Here is a 21,176-nt window from a genome sequence, read left to right on the forward strand (position 1 = left end):
AATGTAATAATGATATATTAATTTCGCGTTCTAGATCTTGACGCGCCAGCTGACTCAAATTGAAATGCTTCCTCCTGGCCCAAAGACCGAAGGGAATATTCCATTCCTGAGTCCTATGATTTTCATCATAGAATTCTCTGGAATTGTGCTAGGCATTGATAGAAGTGTGCTGTGGGTGTCCTCTTAGAATCTAACTCACCAGAACTACGATTGTACTTTTTATATCTACAAAGAAGTTACTGTATATCACTCTTGCTTTGATGGTCTGTTTGATCTAGGGAAATATATATCCCTGCGCTAAAGCTATTCCTCGCAAAATTAATAACTGTAATAGGACTAATGTAGGGCAGTGTACTTTTCTCCTCAACGAATTAAGTAAATGTTTGGAAATATAAATATTTTAAAGTTACCTTTCTGTAGGAAAAACGTTACACTGTGTAATGTATTAAACAATTACTGAAATCTGTGTCTTAGAATATGACATGAACAAAAAATTCCACGACCATTAGATATAAAACTGTGTTCTGAAACAACACGAAGTCATCTGGCATATTCTCACAGCTACTACTGAATAAGCGTATTTAAAAACAGTAAGAAAGAGGGAAGCATTTAATATAGGATTTTATAATATAATAAATCAAAAAAAAATAGATCTGAAGGGGCTGAGAAGGTGGCTCAGTGTAGAGCTCTTGCTTAGCATGCATGAAGCCCTGGGTTCGATTTCTCAGCACCACATAAGCAAAAAAAATGCTGGATGTGGCACTGTGGCTCAAGTGGTAGAACGCTAGCCTTGAGCTGAAGAGCTGCGGGACAGTGCCCAGGCCCAGAGTTCAGGTCCCAGTCTAGACTACACCCAAAAAATTGATATGAAGTGGCCATTACTTTTTTAATATATTTCCAGGCATAGAATATGTTACCCATAATTTTAGTGCTTGTCTTGATAACATATGATAGGAAGGTTCAATTCACAATTGAATTTCAAATTGTTGGAAATATTTTGTGAAATATTTACTATTGTTTAATATCTGTTAGCAGTTAATGTCATCTTTATTATTCCTTGTATGCAACTGTCATCTTCTAATGAATACCAGAAAGTCCTTTGGATAGTTAATTTTGCTTGAATTCAGGGCTCATCCTATATCTCTAATATCTTTTTGTTCAAGGCCAGAGCTCTAATAGTTTGAATCCCTCCGATGCTTCTAGTGTTCTAAAATACTTGAGTTCCACTACAGTGGATCTCATTGAATAATCAAAGGTCTCAGCTACCTAGGATTGGTGATGCAAGCACCAGCATTCAGCTACGAAATCTTGCACAAGAATATAATAATGAAAATTGGTAGAGAAACAAAAAGGAAACTTTGGGGAAAATAACTCTGTTTTAAATGGAAGCAAAACTTCCTACTACACATGTGCAATGATTCTGAAACACAAAGGAGAAGAAATATGAATATTTCCTGGTGTTCAAAACTATAACATGAATATCAATAACGTTTGCATTTATACTTGCTTGATAGTGCAGTTTTTCAAACTGATAGGAACAGAACCATTATGATGCTGTTGCACATATGATGAAATTTTGAAAAATACAACTAAAACAGACATGGAAAAGTGGAGATAAAATAGTATTATTTGTATCTTTTTGCATAATCCAGGAATATCCAAGAGCCAAACCTACAGAAAGTGTTTGGAAGGTGGAAAAATCGTAATATCTTTGTTTATCTTCAAAAGTAAATCGGAGTCAGTGAAATAAAGCAGGATCCTTTCCATAAGAAGGAAGACAACATCCCCACTAGTTGAGTTTTTAACCATAAATTCTCATCTTTTAGAAAGTCTCCCTTGCTATAGGTCTCTGTTAAGGTGATAAGACTAAGAAAGCTCAATTTCAGTTCCTGACACCAGTACTCTCAGATCAACTTGTGCTTGTGTCAACTGAAACAAGTAATAATGGCACACACTACCCAGCAGGTTTGTCATCCTTCTACTATTCTTTTATACAATATATTCCATGAAAATTATCATAGTATTACAAGATATGTGCTTTGGTGTAATTTTCTGTACTCTGCAAAATTCTCCAAACGGATATTGTATCTTTCTTCTCATTATTCTTTGCTTATGCATCTATAACACTGTTTGATTCTCTTCCATTTCATGTGTAGTAATAAAATCATAGGCAATTGGACTTTATGTTCATAGCATTTCTCAGAGCAAAAAATACAAAATAAATTTGAATGTAGTTTAGAGTCCAAGAGAATGTATGGAGATAGACATTCAATAGACAATTCTTTTTATGAGCATTGTCAAATGACAGTGTCCAAACCTAATACGGCCTAAAGTTTTATTTGTTCTGGATGCTACTTGAAATCGTGAAATTCTCTAATTTGGGTTTAAATCTGTTTGTCTCAAAGCAAATTGATGAAAGTGACACAAATGTTGTTTGACTGATTGATATGAAATAGTGAATTTGAGAATGTAATAACAGCAACGATTTTGAATCTAAGCATCTATATTAATATTTCAAATTTTCCTTTCAGATATTTTCTACGCATCATATGAGATGAGAGACATCAGTGCCAATGCACTGAAATTTCTATTACCATAGTAATAAAGGCATAAATAACAAATGGAAATTGCTTTTTGAATATCAACAAAATGTTTCAACAAAAAATAATGGCAGGAAATATGAACAAGAAAGGGAGTCAAGAAAGGCTATCATTCTATGTTTTTCAGAATGTGAAAAGACTTATGAATATATGACATTATTATTATTCAGGTGAATGCAAGGTTGCATTTAAAAAATTCTTTTTCCTGAGAATATTTTTTGTTGCTTTTGTATATTGAACTCTATCCCTGCACACTTCAGCTAAACGTGATTCCTTCATTACTTGAGGCATGGCACAACTTTGGGGTTTTCAAGGAGGTAATTGAGTTGAGTCACATGAGTTTTTCTGCATTGGATGGCTTTGGACTTCAATCCTCAGATCTCATACTCTGGAAGAGCTAGGATTATAGTTGTGAACCTTTGGCAATTGAATTTCATGAGAATATTAGAATAATTGATAGGATCATTTTCCTTGCGTCAAAGGTAAGTTACAATCTTCTAATATAACGTTGGGATGATGCTAATTCATCGACTAACTTCACATTTTGCAAATACTGACACTATACAAAAGTTCATACCAATTTTAGCAGTTTTAGACAATAGTGCAATCATCAGTTAAACATTTGTTTTTTTTCCCACAAAGTCTTTCATTGTTCATAGAAACTGGTCTTATTTATCTCTTTCTTTCTGAATATATAATTTAATTTTACACAGTTTTTCACATGAATGAATAATACACTAAAAACATTCCTGTTGCAAATTGGGCTGGTGGGTCAAGCACATATTATGACTATCAACCTTTGGAAAGAAAGTTGGAACTATGTATTAGGATGTAGGTTAGATATATGAATTCAGAAGATGATCACCAGGTATGGTGGTTTTGAAACCCGGTTTTATCTGGCAGTGTGCATATTTAGACAGCAGCATTTTTGGTAGTGGGTGATATAAAATATCATGTGCAATGTTTGCAGAAATATTTGAATGTATGTACAAATCTTGTGATTGATTCAACATGAATATGTACATGAAATACTGGTAAAGAGAGTCTGTGTGAATCTCAGCATTTCCTTTTCATATTGGGTTGTGTAGAGACTGGAAAAGTCTCAAGGAATCCACGTAGGAAGGAGCAATCTGTCACATAGTATATTAGAGTGGAAATATCTGACAATATAAAGAGATTATTTCTGCCCTTCCAGATAGTGACAAACACAAGTAAGGGAACAACATATCCTTGCTTTTAAATTTCTACATTTTCGCAAAAGGATTCATGGCAGGAAAGTGGGAGCCTACATATCATAAGTAGAGGAATTATCAATGACTGTATTTTGTGACTCTGTGCTATGCTGTTGTCCAGGCACAAAACTACTTTAAGAAACAATATCAGTATAGTCATTGAGAATTATTTGCCTCCATTTTAGAGGGATCATAATTTCTCTAACATCAATCAATTCATGGACCTTTTCATCAGAAAATTGCGATTGTTGAGAATCCAGTTTGGGACGGTGTATCATATAGTTCACTGTCATTCTCAGTCTAGTACTGCCACAAAGGAAAAGGTTCATGTGCACTTTTGGCCTAATAGTTCTTAGTTCAAATTGAAAATGTTACTAAATGCTTAAATGTAAACTACTAGAATACAAATTCAGTGACTTTTTACTATTTCTTCAAGAGCCATACTACCATACTACAATATCGTTATAGTTTACAAATGCATGCAATGTGTACTATTTGTAATTGTCAATATCATTAGGCAAGTTCTATGAAGAAAACCAGTCAAAGTCTACTCCATCTCTGCAATGAGCTTAATTCCTTCATGCAACTTGTCTAAATTTATCTCTATCATTTTTAGTTGATCATGATTTTAGTAAAAGTGTCTTGTATATTATACCCTATTGGAACACATCGAAGGCAGAGGAAACACTGCTGGCTTAACAGAAGGAATGCCAATGAGGATCAGAGTTTGTGCTGGTCAATAACTGGAAGAATTCCATGTAGAAATCAAATGTACTGAATTTTAGTACAGTTGGAATGAATTGTAGTTCATTTAAGAAGGTGGTTAATGTCAGAGTTTTTTCAATTGATAGAAGCACAAGATTTCCTTAGAGTTCTAAGATAATGATTCTTACATGAACCCTGTCTGTCATATCCCAAGCATGATGAACACAAACATGATAGACCTTACAAAACCTGATCAATAATTTTCAGAAGCCTTCGGATATGAAACATTTCTATCTACCTCTAAGAAGTTTGCTGCTTTGCTTTGGTGTGTCTGATTAACTTCATGAGATATCAAGCACAGCCACACCATCCTTTCTTTTTATCCACACCTAAGTGTACATCTTTTGTGTTTCACTTAGTGATGTTTCCACATTCTCCATTTAATGACAAATCATGGTCTTTCATTTCTTCTCTCCCATGCCTGTTTGTTTCAATTATCTTAAACCACATTGTAGTTATCTACGGGTAGAAATACTAACTTGCTTCCGTTCCTCAGGATTCATAAAACAGCTATCGAAACAGAAATTTGTAGACCAAAACATCCTGTCCTCATTATTGTACCATCAAATAGTTTAATTTACAATAGTTTGTTCATATACACTAGTTATATATTGAAGAATACTGCCACTGAGAATACATAATTCTCAAAGTTTCCTTAGGGTATACCCAAACATCTTTGGTATATATTTTTAAAAAAGTACTTGGTGTTTATAAAAATAATGATATAAAATATATATAAAACTAAAAATGTGACATATGTTATTTACCATCGTTTATATATCCTAAACACTTCAACCTATCTTTCCAAAAGCTTGAATAATAACTTCATATTTCTTTAAAATGCAATTGAATTTCATGTGTTCTACATAAATCTGTCAAAAGTCTCATGAGTTGTTAATTCTATGTTACAGTGCAGGAAATTTGTATGTAGTTTATATTATTCCTGATTAAATAATGTAAAGGCATATATAAATAAATATATATATATATATATATATATGGCTCTCTCGTTCTCTCTGTCTCTCTATGTATATGTATTTATACGTATATATATATATATATATACACACATATATATATATGTGTATATATATATATATATATACATGTCCATACAATCACAGGTATTTCTGTGTCGTTTTTATAAGTGTATTTTATGGTATATAGTAACATTAATATTTGTAAAAGAAAAATACATGATATATAAATGAAAACATTCATCTGGGAACTTGTCTCTCTCTTGCTGTTTTCACTTAATATTTGTGACTAGTAGCTTTGAGAAAGCCTAGAAAATACTAATCTTACTTTACATGAATATTAATCAAAAATGAGAATTAAAAAGGTCTGTACAACGATCAAGCATGTCTACAAGGAAGGCTAAAGAACGTTTTTGGCAGAATGTGATTAAGTTCTAGAAGAGTCTTTTTTGTGAAACTTTCTCCTAATAAAAATATTGATGAGTAAAGAAGATGAACAAGGAAAAAAAAATAATACCTAAAGATTGATCTATTGTGGCTCTATAGACCATAGAACGTGTAGAGATATTTAGACAGAACAATTTGCAAAAAATCAGTAGTTGCAGTGAAGATGAAAAGTGTGACACATCCATTCACATTATTCCTCTACTGAATATTCACACATTTCTACTGTACCGAATCGGAGTCTACCAATGCATACTAAAAGGAAATGGGACTTTGTCGTCCAAGTACAGCCCGGAAGTCACCACTTCCGTTGTCATATGCGGAAGTGTGGTTGAGTTCTGTCAGTTCGTAAACCGGAAGTGAGGTTTATGAGCCACGTCACAATAATGGTGACCCCACCCAGAGACTAGTGGGACATCGTCCGTCGTGGGTAGGAGGAGATCCTGACTTGTTTGGTGAATCCAGTTAACTGAAGGACACAGGTAACAGTCCCTTGCCTTCTCTTCTTTCTTTTAAGTCTTAGACATGTATATCATCTATTTGGCTCGGGTATGTAACTGGGACATTTCTCCCTTTCTACCCCTGACATCCCAAATATAGTTCTAATAATTTTCTCCAACTAGGCCGGATTGTTCCATGAGTAAAAGAATGAAAATTCTTTACTTCCTTAGACTTCAGAAAACAACTATTTCCATTCTGGAGAACTTGAAATTTACTTTTATTCCCCTCACATTTATGTGCATCAAAGCAATCATATGTTTAATGTCTTCTGGCTCTGTTTCATGGACACTAGACACCACACAACTGAAATTCACTACCTATTGAACCAAAGCCCAATCTCCATCTTTGACTAAAGAGTTTCAATGATTCATTTGCTTTGTGATACATATCTTCTCTAAGAAGCAGTTACTTGAATAATACTCCATACTGATCTTATAATCTGAATACGAAATCACGTTGTATCTATGAGAATAGCAAATCCTCATTCAGATAAGTGCATAATTTCAGTAGGCATTAGTTATTTGTAAATTGGAATTTGGTGTTTGTTAATTCAGACATCTGCAATTTTTAGAAGTCCTTTTCTACATTCGCTTAAAAGTTGTCATTATGCATCATCCTCTGTTTGATTTGATAAAGTAGAAAGGTCTGAAAAATACAATTTTTTTTTAGTTCAAAAGTTTTACATTTCTATAGCACATTATAATCTGAGAAGCAGACAGGGATAACAATGTATTTCAATTCATGTGTGTCTAGCAACAAAAAGTATTAGAGCTAATAGTTTCTACCCAGTTGTTCTTCATATAGCTGAGGAATCACATGTAAGATGTGGTTTTGAGATATTTAGTCATGGTTTCTCTCAGAATTTTTTTATCCGCAGGACTTGCTGATATTTATCTGCCTAGCACAATGGAAAAAGGTAAATATGTTTACACATTTGTTTTGGGAAATTATTTTAAATGGTCTTGTTGACATTATTTTCTTTTCTTTTTTGGAATAACAGAAAGTATATTGATAGGAGCTGAGAGAATGGGATAGAAAGATTTCTCTTAATTAAAACTGAAACTTTAGACATTTTGATAATTATAACTTTGACTTTTGATGTGCTAGATTGAAAGGTGAATGTAAATTATGGGCATATTCTAAATTGAAATTTAAGAAAGCAATTAAATCAGGGGTGCTCAATGGATGTATGCTCTCACAAGATAATACAAGCTAACAGTTCCACTTCACTTACATCAATAATTTTTAACTATTATAAATATAGTTCATAATACTAAAAATTAACAACTGCATACTAGAAACTGAGAATACATCAGAAGTTAAATTCCGGAGTAATTCTCTTTTTAATATTTTGAATCTATATTGTCCAATAGGGATTCCTGTGTTAATGTTGCGTTCATAAGAGAAATAATATTGAAGACTTGCATGTTCCCAATACATTGATTTTCCCAAGATTTTTTTTTTTCTTTCAGAGGAATCTGTGGATCCTGAGAGGTTATTGCAATGTCCCTATGATAAGAATCACAAAATCAGATCATGCAGGTTCCCATACCATCTTGTGAAATGTAGAAAGGTAATGTTTCATTAGAACATGTTGATATTACATGATTTCTTTAGTTCATGGATCAATTTGGGTATTGTTTTTAAGATAAATAGTGGGAAATATATGTGAAAGATAGGAGAGGCTGTGGGCAGAAATGTAATAGAGAGATTTTTGTATTCTGAAATCTCTGCAGCATGTAATGGAAAGTAAGATAATCGAAGGCCAACATGTTTATTTCTAGATATGTATTTCTAGATCTTGATTCAAAGCAGAAAAAATGCAAGCTATTTTTTGTGTGCAATTATGTCAAACTGTGTTTACCATATTTCACAAAGAGTAAAGGTGGTTTCCTTTCCTCCCCACTGCCTAATGGCCAAAATGTAAATTAATTGTTTTCTTAAACATTAAATAATTTTGTTAAAACATGCACCGTATTATCATATGATCTTCAATTCTATTTGGAGAGTTTAGCTTTCATGCTCTGGTTATAAACCGAGAACATGAGAGATGCATTGTGTCTCTTTTCTATATTTAGGGTATTAATGACAAAATTGATCTTAGTTTCATCAAAAATTTCACAAAACTTAAAGGTTCACAGAACTGTGGATAGAAAATTATTTTTTCTTCATGTAACATTGCAGCAATAAGTTCCAGAGCAAATGGGGCAAGCAAGGTCATTCTCTCTGATGGAGCCATAGAATTCCATTGAGTATAAATCCATTTTCTTGTTCCATTCTTCTGCTGAGGGCCATCTGGGTTGGTTCTCTATCTTAGCTATGGTAAGTAATGCTGCAATAAACATAGTTGTGCTGGTAGTTTTAGTGTGGTTTTGTTTGTGATCATTTGGGTAAATGCCAAAAAGTGGGGACTCTGGGTCACAATGGAGCTCTATGTGGAGCCTTTTTATGAAACTCCATGCTACTTTCAAAATGGTTGAATAAGTTTACACTCCCAACAATAATGCAGTAGGATTCCATTCTGGCCACATCCCCTCCTGCATCTGTTCTTATTAGAGTTATTGACTATAGCCATTCTAACTGGGGTGAGGTGGAATATCACTGTTGTTTTGATTTGCATTTTTTTAAGGCTAGGGAAGTTGAGCATTTCTCTAGTGTCGATTGGCCATTCTTCTTTCCTCTTCGGAGAAGTTTTTCTTTATCCCACTTATTTATTGGGCAGTTGTTTCTTTGAGAATTTGTTGTTAGGGGATTCAATTTTTTGAGTTCCCACTGCATTTTAGATATGAGACCCTTGTCCATTGTATGGCTTGTGAAGATCTCCCAATCTGTGTGTTTTCTATTGATTTTGCTAGGCATGTCCTTTTACTTCTAGAAGCTCTGTAGCTTCATGCAAAACTATTTGTGAAAATTTTTTTTGATTTGTTTTGATTCTGATTCCCTATTAATCAAATTTCGACTTGTGCTAAGGAAACCTAAGGTTTCTCCTACTTCATCCTGAAATGTTTTCAGGATGTCTGCTTTAACTCAAAGGCCTTTAATCAATTTGGAATTGATACTAATCAGGGTGATACATAAGCATCTAGCTTTCGTTTTCTACTGGTGATAACCAATTTTGTCAGAAAAATTCTCTTTTTTATGTCCCTTATCAAAAATTAGCTATAGGACTGTGGGATGATTTCTAGGTTTTCAATTCTACTCCATTGGTCCTGTGGTTTCCTCTTGTTCCAGTACAAATTTATTGTAATTATGATGATTTTATACTAGAGTATGAAATTTGGTATTGCTAGTTCTCTACTTCTATTTCTTTTGTAAAGGATTGTTTTTGCTTTTCAGGATCTTTTACTGTTCCATGTGAATTTTTGAACCGTTTCTTCTATTTGCTTGAAGAATGAGGTTGGAATATTGATAGCCATTGCATTGAATTTGTAGATAGCTTTGGGAAGTATTGCCATTTTCAGGATGTTGATCCTTCCAATCCAGGAGCTGGGAGGTTTTTCCACTTTCAAAGTTCTGTTTAATTTCCTTTTTCAGATTTTTAAAGTTTTCGTCTAGAGGTCCTTCACTTCTTCGGTTAATTCCTAGGTATTTTAATTTTGGGGGGACTATTAGAAAGGGAGTTGCTTTCCTGATTTCAGCCACATTTTTCTCATTGTTAACAAAGAAAAAAGCCATTGATTTTTTAGGGATAATTTTATACCCGGCTACTGTGCCAAAGTTTCTAATCAGCTCGAGTAATTTGGGAGTGTAGTCCATGGGTTTTTATTTATTTTTTTTAATAAAAGAGCATGTCCTTGGCAAAGAGGGAGGTTTTACTTCATCTTATTGTATTTGGATCCCCTTTATGTTTTTCCATCTTGTCTTAGTGCTGTTGTTAAGCATTCTAATATTAAATTGAAGAGAAGTGGAGTAAGTGGACATCCTTGTCTCCTTCCTGAGTTAGAGTAAATGGCTTTAAATTTTTACCATTCAGTACAATGAAGGCTGTAGGCTTGTCTTTCTTGTACTGAGGAATGTTCCATGGTTTCCTATTTTTTTCCAGAGCCTTCATCATAAAGGAGTGTTGGATCATGTGAATTGCTTTTTCTGCATCTATTGAGGTAACCATGTGTTTCTTAACCTTGATCTTGTTGATGTGATGAATTATATTAATTGATTTGCATATATTGAACCAGCTTTGCATCCCTCAAATCCATCCTGTTTGATCGTGGTGTATGATTCATTGGATGAATTGTTGAATTTGATTGACTAAAATTTTGTTGAGTAGTTTTACTTTGATGTACATGAAAGAAATGTGTCCATAATTCTCTTTCTTTAATGAGTCCGTGCCTCATTTTGGGATGACGGTTTTGATGGCTTCATACAAAGAGTATTGTAATCAACTTTTCATTCAATTTCATTGAAGATTTCGAGGAGTATTGGTGTAAATTCTGCTTTGAAGGTCTTGTAGAATTTCACTGAAAATCTATTCGGCCCAGGGCTTTTCTTAGATGGGAGGTCTCTTATTGCTGTTCCCATTTCGATTCTTGATATGGGTCTGTCAAGTTGGTTTAAGTCCCCTTGGTTTAGTTTCAGCATGTCGATGTTTGATAGGAAATAGTCCATTTCTTCCAGATTCTCAAACTTATTATCACAATGGTTTGAAATATATTCCCGTATAATATTCTGAATCTTGTTTCTTTCTGAGTTGATGTTTCCATTTTCCTCTCTGATTGTTTATTTGCGTATGGTCTCTTCTTTTTCTGATAAGATTTGCTAATACTGTCAATTTTGTTAATTTTTTCAAAGAAACAACTCTTTGTATTTTTTATTCTTTCTATGTTTTTTAAAATTCTAATTCATTTAAATTCTGATTTAATTTTAATGATGTCTTGGATTTATCTTGCAGATCTTTTAAAGGAGGTTCAGATATCTCCTTAAATCCTTGGTTTCAGATTTCTCCAATTTGTTGATTTTGGAACTCAGAGCTGTAAACTTGCTTCTGAGTATTGCCTTTTCTGTGTTCCAGATGAGCTGGGAATTTATATGATCATTTTTGTTGACTATCATGAATATGCGAATTTCCTTTCAAATCTCTTCCATGACCCACTCATGATTAAACAGTGTGTTGTTTAGCCTCCATCTGTTACAGGATAGTTTTTCGTGCCTTTTGATACTGAGTTCTAATTTTATTCCCTCGTGGTCTGAAAGAATGCAAGGTATAATTGTAGTCTATTTTATCTGATGTTAGGATTGCAACTTCTGCCTGATTTTGTGGGCTCTGTATTTGGTAAATTTTAATCCATTCTCTCACTTTCAAAATATGTTTGTCTTTATGGGCAATGTGTTATTCTTGAAGGCAGCCGATAGAAGGATCTTGCTTTTTAATCCATCTAGACAGTCTATGTCATTTATTTGGATTGTTAAGTCCATTAATATTGATAGTTAGGACTGAGAGTTGTTTGGTAGTTCCTGCCATGTAATTCACCTTTTTGGTGGCTGTAACAACTGGGTTTTTCCTATGGTGCTTGGATTCTCAGTTTGGGTGCTGTTTCTTGGCCTTTATTGTGGTCTTGTTGGTTTTCTATGTGTAGGACATCTTTAAGTATGTTTTGTAGGTCTGGTTTGGTAGATATATATTGTTTCACTTTTTCTTTGCTATGGAGGGTTTTTATTTGACCTTTGCTTATGAAGATTTTAGGTGAGTACAGTATGCTAGGTCGATAGTTGTTTATCTTTAAGGCATGGCATACATGATTCCAGGCCCTTCTTGTTAATTGTCTCTGCTGAGAAATCTATGGTTATTCTAATTGGTTTAACCTTTTAGGTCTTTCTCCTTTACAGCTTTAAAGATCGTTGGTCTGAATTGGTCCTGTGCGGATTACAATGTGACCGTGTCATTTCCTGTTCTGGTCTGTTCTATTTGCGGTTCTACAAGCTTCTAATGTCTTAATAGGCCTATCTTTTTGCATGTTTGGGAATTTCTCTCTTAGGATCCTGTTAAATTTCTTAGATCATTAACTTCTGTCTGTAGGTGTTCCTCTACACCCTTTATCCTCTGATTAGGACTTCTAATGGTGTCTTCCAAACATGGAATCAATCTCTCATATTTCTTTGATTTGTTTTGAATAGTTTTATGTTTTTCTCTCTATTATCTAGGCTGACTTCAGTCCCCGAGATTTGATCTTCTGCATGGTTTAACCTACTGTCAAGAATTTCTACTTCTTATTCCTTTCCTTCTAATTGGTCAACTTTAATGGCTTTAGATTCTTTGTTTTACATCTTGTATGAACTACTTTACTTCCTTAAATTGTTGTTGAGTGTTTATTCTCAAATTACTTTGGTGATTCGTTATTGTTTCCTTGGACTCCCATTTCTTCAGCATTCTCTTTGTGGTCTCCCAGGATTCTTTCAGCTGTCTATTTATGGATTCCATGAATGCCTCTATTGATCTTTGTCTATTCTCATCCCCCTCATGCAATTCCTCTATTTCACTTTGATTAGCTTCCTCTCACTCACACAATTCCTGCTTTTCTCTTCAACTGCTCTCTGGCAATTCCTGTCTTTCTGTTTCACTATCCTCAGCCTGCTCATGAAATTCCTATTTTTCCATTTGACTGTTCTCAGCCTGCTCACACAATTCCTGTATTACTCTGTGAGTGGCTTGGTAATGCTCTCGAGATTCCGGTATTATTCATTGGCTTGCTTCTTCTTGTTCCCTATAAATCTCACACTGAGTCCTTTGCAGATTTTCAATCTTTTCCTTCACCGTGTTTACCACTAGTGTTTGTAGAGTTGTGTTCAAACTCTCCTGTGGATTATTGATTTACTGTTCTGTCACTTAATTATATTGAGTTGGAGTTGAGATATCCATACTTGCCATTTTTCTAGTTTTTCTCTGGCTTGTTCTGACAATTTGGTGTGAAAGTAACACAAATTTTGTGCTACAACACTATTTTAAGGCATGCATCAAGGAGTCAAAATGCATATTTAGAATGGCTACAGATACAATCCAATTCAACGGATACAATTTGTTCAACGTAAAATAACTATGTGTTAATGGGATCACAACTTAAACGAGGAAGTCATCAACCAGAAATTATTCATTATAGGGAGAATTGTAGGGGCAAATAGGATTACAGGGATGTGAAGTGTTAAAATGTTAGTGAAGTTAAAGAAGGCCTAATCTCACAGAGGGTAATGGATTAGAAAGAATGATAGGAGAGATGTAGAAAAACATGAAAAATAGAGAAACAAAAATTTAAATTTTATAAACTAAATATTTAAAATTATGTAAGTATGAAGAAATACTGAAAGGAGAAAAGGATAGGATGAGAGGAGGGGAGAAATAAAAGAACATGAAAAAATAAAAAATAAAAATTCCTCAAATTGGAATACTTGAATGTTATGTATGTATAAACAGATAATATGACTATTACTAATTTAAGCCTATGAAGTTGTGAATTGAGTAATATATTTCTGTATTAAGAATGTACACAAAATTGGTGATAAGGTCTAATATTCGACAATGGATGTAAGTCATGTAAAAAGAAAGAATTAGAAGAAATGAAATGAAATAAAAAGAAAAAAAGGATCAAAATTTCAAAAGAGATTAAAAAACAAAAGCATACACAGATACACTTAAATCAAAATTATGACAGAAAAATAATAGGAAACATTTTTAAAGAAAATAAAAATTAAAACTGATAAAGAGTTCTTTGATTTTTTATGGTGATGAGGCAAAATATTGTACCTCCCATGTGCCTGTAACCAGTCTCTTAGTGTTGTCTCTGATCTGATTGTGGTGTTTTCTTTTCCTGTTGCTTGATTGTTTTCTTAATTCAGTTTGTTTGAGAAGGCCGAAAAAAGCTCTGCATTACCCAGGATTTTATTGTTATCCTCTCTGGCTAGTTGAGTGGAAGGGAGATCTGCTTTGAGTATCACAAAAGTGGGAGATGCCTGTTCCCTCTAGCTTGGAGTTGATGTGATAAGGCTAGGTTTTGGGTAGAGTTGAGGCCTATGATCAATGGTAGCTTTTCCCTGAGGAGCTAGCTCCTGGAAAACTCACAGAGCCAAGCCTGGAGCCATTCTCAGTGTTTAGGCTTACTGGGTTTCAATTGTGTGTCTAACCTGCAGTGTGGATGGGCAGACTCTGGCTCTTTTTACCCAGTGAAGACAGTCAGTCTTTGTGGGATGGAGCTTTTTCTGCCTGGGCAGGGTGAATCTCCCCTGGGTGGAGCTGAGCCTGGCAGGTCAGGTCAGGTTCCTGTGACCTGCTAAATGGGTTTTTTAAGTTCTTCCAAGACCTGAGTTGGAGCTACCTGTTTGGCCAGGCCTTAGTCCGTATCATCGATGGAGAGCTCTGGTGGTGGGCTGGAGCGGTCTTCCAAAACTGCTCTCTGAGAAGGAGTGAGGATGTCAAGGTTCTACTCATACTCTTGGTTTCTGGGCCATCCCTGGTCTGTGATCCTCAGAATGAAGATTTCTGCTCATTGTCAGTTCTTGCTGGTGGTGAGAAGTGTTTGACACTATGTTCCAGAATCTGTCTGGGAGTAGTATGTTGGCGATGACCACTGCATCTGAAGCAGCTTTCACAGCAGCAGCTACCAGCATGTGCTCTGATCTGTCTCCCTGTGATGGTACACTTGGTTCTTTAGCCAAGAAATGTTCACTGGAACACTAAATGTGCTTTCTATGCAAGTGCTTGTTTTTCTTCCAGCTGCTGTTCTGCCATCTTCCTCACTTCTTCCAACAAATAGGGGTTATCTTGTGGGGGAGGAACATACAAAGAAACACAAAAGCACATGGTAACTTTGAAACAATATGTTTGAAACAATATAAACTAAGAAAAAAATGTCTGTCCTTAACTTGGGGTTCATTTCACTTTATATAATCTTACCATATTTTCTGCTTGTCTCAGACATATACTAGTTATTGCAAATAAGGGAAACCATGGGACCTATGTTTCTTTCGGCCTGGCTTACATCACTTAATGTCATTTTTTTCCTGTCTTTCCATTTGCTAACAAATTGGATAATGTCATTCGTTCTGATGAAGGCATCAAGCACTCTTGCAACCTCCTTAGTTTTCCCCTTACCATCTCCAACCTGCCATTTCCTCAACTACACTCTCCCCTTTCTCTCACCCCCATTAGTGTAAATTTCATTTTATGTTCCTATTTACATTGCTTTTGAACAATTCTTCTCATTCTAAACATACACTACTTATTCCAAATAAGAAACAATGGACCTAAGTTTCTTTGGCCCTGGGTTACTTCAATGAACACAATTTTTTTTGAGTCTTTACATTTACTAGCAAATGGAACAATATCCTTCTTTCTGATGGAGGCATAGAATTCCATTTTATATATATATTCACCAAATTTTCTTAATCAATTCATCTACTTAGGGGCATCTGGGTTGGTTCCATATCTTAGCTATGGTATATAAGGCTGCAATAAACATAGTCATGCTGGTAGCTTTAGTATGGTCTTTATGTGATCATTTGTGTAAATGCATAAAGTGGGATTGCTGGATCTGAAGGATTTTTAGGAAACTCCATACTGCTTTGGGATGCAGGTTGATCCATTGTAACAATGAGATATTCAAAAGGCTATGTTGAAAATGTCCTTTACAATTTTAGGTGTGGGGGGAGGGAAGTGGAGGGCTGGAGGAATTGGGAAGATGGGAAGAGATGTTAAAGAAAATACAAAGGAGGGTGTAACAACGCTCTATAGAAAATGTACTTATTCATATAAATGTATCTCCTCTGTACAGTATATTCACAATAAAAATATGTATTAAAAAAAAACAAGGGTGAACTAGCACAGTACCCATACCGTGGTATCTAGCCCATGGTAGACATCCTTCCCAAATACATCTAAAAAGAGAAAATTTGAAATTTTTTCTTCATATTTGAACTTTGGTTACACAGAATCATCCTGATATTGCTGCCAAATTGGCTACTTGTCCCTTTAATGCTCGCCACTTGGTTCCACGAGATCAACTAAGTGAACATATTGCAACTTGTATGGACAAAACTTTCCTTGAAGATGAAGTAGGTAAGCCTAATAACTAAAGCACAATCCAAATCAATGTAGGCCATTTGCACCTCTATCCTACTCTGATTTGTGTTTATTTGTAGATAATATCAAAATGAATGAGAAACAAGAAAAGAGTTCTAAAAATACAGGGCACTATGTTTCCTCTGAGGAAGACTGGGATAAAGGTAAAAAGCTTGTTGATTTTTCTGCATTTTCCATTCTTGAATCTCAACTTATCTTGTGATGTTGTATGATTATTTCCTTTAAGAGTGAAATTAAAATTCTTTGTTCAACTTGCCTTGTCTTGTATGCTAATATCAATAACATATATGAAGATATTTAGTCCTAAATGATTAAAAACCAGGTCAAACATTTAAATGATTTGTTTTTTCCCATGCCTAAGAACTGATTCAGGTAAATATTTATTATTTAAGTTAAATGTTTTTCATAAGGCACTTAAGGCCATCAACCTTGTTGTTTTTCTATCAATAATGTTGTAATGTTAGAGCCAATCTAATCGAGCAACTCAATCAAGTATGTATTTCTCCCTTTGGCAGAATCCTTGGAAGATCCTAGTCCAACTTTTGTTTGGGGCACCATCAAATCATCTGGCAACAACAGGTAAAGAAAAGCTGTTTTCTTAGGACACACTATATTCTGTCAAAATTCAACGTGAAGAAATAGGATAAATGAATAACAAACTTTCTGTTTCATATACCCATACATTTTTCTCACTACAAATGAATCTTCTGATTGCTCTCTGAATCTATGATTTGTGGCAAAAGTCAAGTATAGTTTCACTAGAACCCATAAGAAATACAATCACCAAACTTACTTCAAATTAGAATTACTTTATATGAATGTTTTTCTCATTCTCTTATAATCAATTTAAATCAGCAAAGTCATAGATAACAGTATTATGGCGGACAAATCGTTTTTGTCCCATTTTCCTTGTTACAAGATTCACTCATCACATCAATTATGATCGTGTGAATGGTAACTGGTAATCGATAAATTTACGTACTACGGAGGGTTACCATGTCTTCCTTCTGAAATTGATAAATGATTATTATAGGAATGACTATCTGATTTAAATTTACTCCATGAATTAGTGTAAAAATATTTGAGGAGATTCTTCATATGATTTACAATTTGTACTTTGCAAAGATACATATTAATAAAATGTGCTTAGAGCTATTTTTAAGCAGCCATACATACATGGATTTCAAATTTCATATTCCTGAATTAAGTATGAATACATATGGGATATGGCATAGATTGGAAATTCAAAATTAGATGTGTAACTACAAAGCTTTTGCTCTCTTAGTATTTATGAGACTGTTTAAAGAATTGTAATTGCTAGAATGAACTTATCCTTCTAGAGTCACAAAATAGACTGTATATTTTATTTTATGGAATGTGAAAACATCGTATCTCTGACATGGTAAGTTGGGAAATACAGGAAAAATTGAACAGTAATTGGGTTTGGTTAGAATTTTTCATAAGCACTTACTCAACTCGGAATCATGTAATTTGTCTTGCTTGTAAGTATGTGACCTTATCCTTTTTATAAATGAGAAAACTGATTCAAGTTGGATTGATATTGTCAAGTATTTTCTTCTCTGTTCAGTAAAAAAAATAAGCTTATGCAACATAAGACCAAGGTGAATTTATGTGTGCCTCTCATCACGGTAGGGTCTAATATATTCTTCCTCTGAAAAGGCAGTAAGCATACTCAGAATGTGTATTCAAATGTCTGCTCTATGTCAAACATATTACAAAATTATGTGAAGGCTGAATTTGCAGTTTATATTGTGAAGAATGTGCTGTGGAGGTGTGATTGGAATAGATAAATTCACGCTTGCATCTGGTGACAATTTTCTAATTCATGAAGACTTTAGAGAAGACTACAACTTATCCTGTTTACAAACTGAACAGATCAATTTAATAACTGAACAACAGATTACATTTATTCTGTAGTTAGGGAGTTTCTCATCCTCTGTCATGTAGAGGAAAAAATATGTCATGAGAAATGATTTTTGGGATAAAAACCAAACTTGAGCCAGACCAGGTGATGATGTTGTTAATTCTAGCATCTCAAGCGTTTGACACATAGGGATCTAATTACAGATTAATAAAACAAGGATTTTTTTTTTTCGGATTCATTTCTGGAATTAATCTCCTCAAAATCAACTACTATAGAGACCGTTATCCTTAAGGAAACCCATGGTTACTCATAGACCTGCAGTGTGCATGAATGTTGGGAACATAGAAACACAAAAATCATCAGTGCACTTTGGATAACAGAGAAAAGAAGCTTGATACAGGTCTCTTTGGAACCTTATGAGGATGAGATCCGAGATTTGGGTTTCAGGGGAGACCAACAGGAATATTTGTCCCACCTTCACCACCAATTAATCTTCTCAAAAATGGAAATGACACTGTAGATCAAGTGGTAGAACATTAGAGTGCTGAAGAAATCAGGGACTGTGCCCAAGCCCAAAGTTCAAGGCCAACAACAAACAAGAACAATAAACAAAGACAGGAATGTAATGAAATATTCATCAACAATGCACATATTCACTGGTATTTCCAAAATCTCTGAATTTTTTTCCTTCCACCTTGATTTATCAACTCCTCACTCTTAGTATCATGTATTTCTCCAAATTTCAGATAGTAATGTTTGATGTGGCATTGATATTTCCTTACTTCACTGGTTATTAGAACACTTAATGTGACCCAATGGGATTACTAATGCTGTTCCCTTATGATAATATGTCTTACTGATTGAATCATAATTTTTCTGGCATCTAAAAAGTAGATGATACTAAAGAACCTGTAAATTAATGACAGAATCTGTGACAATGTATGAGGCTATGTTACTTGTTGATTTGTGTGTTAAAGATTTATCCAACCCTAGCTTAGTCATTATATATATATGTGAGCTGATTTGTGTTTGTGATCAGATATTTCTGTTGCCTGTCCATTTGTAGATGCAAATTTTGTGTCTGTCTGAATACAAACTGAAATGTACATTTTTTCCTACTCTTTCAACCCATAAACTAAAACAGGGCATATTACTATGATTTTTGGAATTTTTCCTGCCTTCTTTTCTCGATTTTAATCAATCATGATAAAAATGAATCACAAATTATCAAGGATTTTTATGTGTCTTCCTTGGTAATGAGTATTGAATCATTGATTGGCCCATTAATAATCAAACCTCTTACCCTGGCCTTGATCCCAGTATTCCAAATGTTCATATGCATATGGCGTAGAATTTTCAGTACCATATTTATTTGAGAAAGCAATGTTAATGTAGAAATGTTACCCTAAGTTAATGGAAATTTTCTATGTTCATTTCAAAGTCCATTATTTCAATATTCATACTGAGAGTTGACATACATGTGTTATTTAAAGATCAATTATTTTTACAATCTGCTGGATATATTTACCTGATACCACTTCACGATGTGATTGTGATTTCACAATAGCATTTGTTTTGTCTACATATATGAATGGAAAATCCTTTTATATGTTTGAGCCATGGAATATTTCTCGTAATTGTACCTGAAGTTATTTGCATGGTTGACCTTCATATTTTACTTGCCTACCCTAAAGCATGTATCCTCATGAAACAATCACTGCTTGTGATTGCATCTATCCACAAATACTGAAATGGAGATCAATTTATCATGTTGATTTAAATTCATTGCAATAACATTGTATAATAAAAACACTATGATTTTCTTTTGTATAAAATCACGTGAATTATTTCTTCCTATTTTCCTGGATGCAAGATACATGAATATTTTACAATGGACCTAGTTCAGAAAATGTACCAAGACATGGCTGAGCCTTAATAGGTGATATAAAAAAGTTTTGAAAAACTTGACAATAATTGCTCAAGTAACACATTGACTAGGGTCACACTTTAAATGTTCAATGAAGTTTTAATATGTTGAGACAGTCAGTGTCCACATGTGATTTGTGAGGTTTGTATGCAATGATCACATTTCAATGGAAATGGAAGTGGAAGAAAAAGCATGCATTTTTTAAAAATAACTGAGGATATGTTTTCACTAGTTTTTGTGTATCTCTCAAACTACTAGTGCAGTTATTGTTCATATGCAGAACACAGTGTTTTCCATAGAAAGTAAAATAATATTTTTTCTCTTATTTCTTTGCAGGAATCATTCTATGAACAAACCATGAGTTCAAACCATTTCTCATTGTTTCATCTACATCTTAAATTTGTTAATATATTGGGATGCTCACTCACCAAATGAATTAAATTTGATTTGTACTACCCATTCACTCCCTATTCACCCATTCTTTGAAACCAGAAGTAAACTATGATGTTTATTTCCTTATTGGAATTCACCATGTCACTATCCACATAAACATCGTAAGGTTGGAAGATAGAAACTTAAATAATCAAATCAAAATCTAATATGTTTCCCAATGGAGAATAAATCATACTTCATTTTTCACTTTTCTTATGTTTGACTGTGAAAATCATCTTCCATTTCATATATTGTTATAATTGCAGAGCATACTACATAAAAAAACTATAATGACATTAAACCTCTTAAACAAATCTTACATCAGTATGTATTCCATTTAGAATGGCCAT

The 21,176-nt window shown here is 34.0% G+C and overlaps 1 protein-coding gene across 1 annotated transcript; it reads left to right on the top strand.

The window, feature by feature from the left end:
- The first annotated feature begins 6,436 nt into the window (after positions 1–6,436).
- LOC138829977 (gametocyte-specific factor 1-like) lies at positions 6,437–20,954 on the top strand. Its single transcript, XM_070026463.1, has 7 exons — positions 6,437–6,500; positions 7,397–7,435; positions 7,992–8,092; positions 16,432–16,558; positions 16,642–16,725; positions 17,098–17,161; positions 20,731–20,954. The coding sequence occupies exons 2-7, from the start codon at positions 7,426–7,428 to the stop codon at positions 20,753–20,755; spliced, it is 411 nt and encodes a 136-aa protein (XP_069882564.1). The 5' UTR covers positions 6,437–6,500; positions 7,397–7,425; the 3' UTR covers positions 20,756–20,954.
- Positions 20,955–21,176: the final 222 nt, after the last annotated feature.

The sequence above is a fragment of the Dipodomys merriami genome, unplaced genomic scaffold (assembly GCF_024711535.1).
Source record: "Dipodomys merriami isolate MVZ:Mamm:240054 unplaced genomic scaffold, mDipMer1.0.p SCAF_18, whole genome shotgun sequence".
NCBI lineage: Eukaryota > Metazoa > Chordata > Mammalia > Rodentia > Heteromyidae > Dipodomys > Dipodomys merriami.

Coding starts and splice junctions, on each gene's coding strand:
- LOC138829977 (XM_070026463.1), top strand. Junction 16,726..17,097: donor TGAGGAAGACTGGGATAAAG/GTAAAAAGCTTG, acceptor TCCCTTTGGCAG/AATCCTTGGAAGATCCTAGT. Junction 17,162..20,730: donor AAATCATCTGGCAACAACAG/GTAAAGAAAAGC, acceptor ATTTCTTTGCAG/GAATCATTCTATGAACAAAC.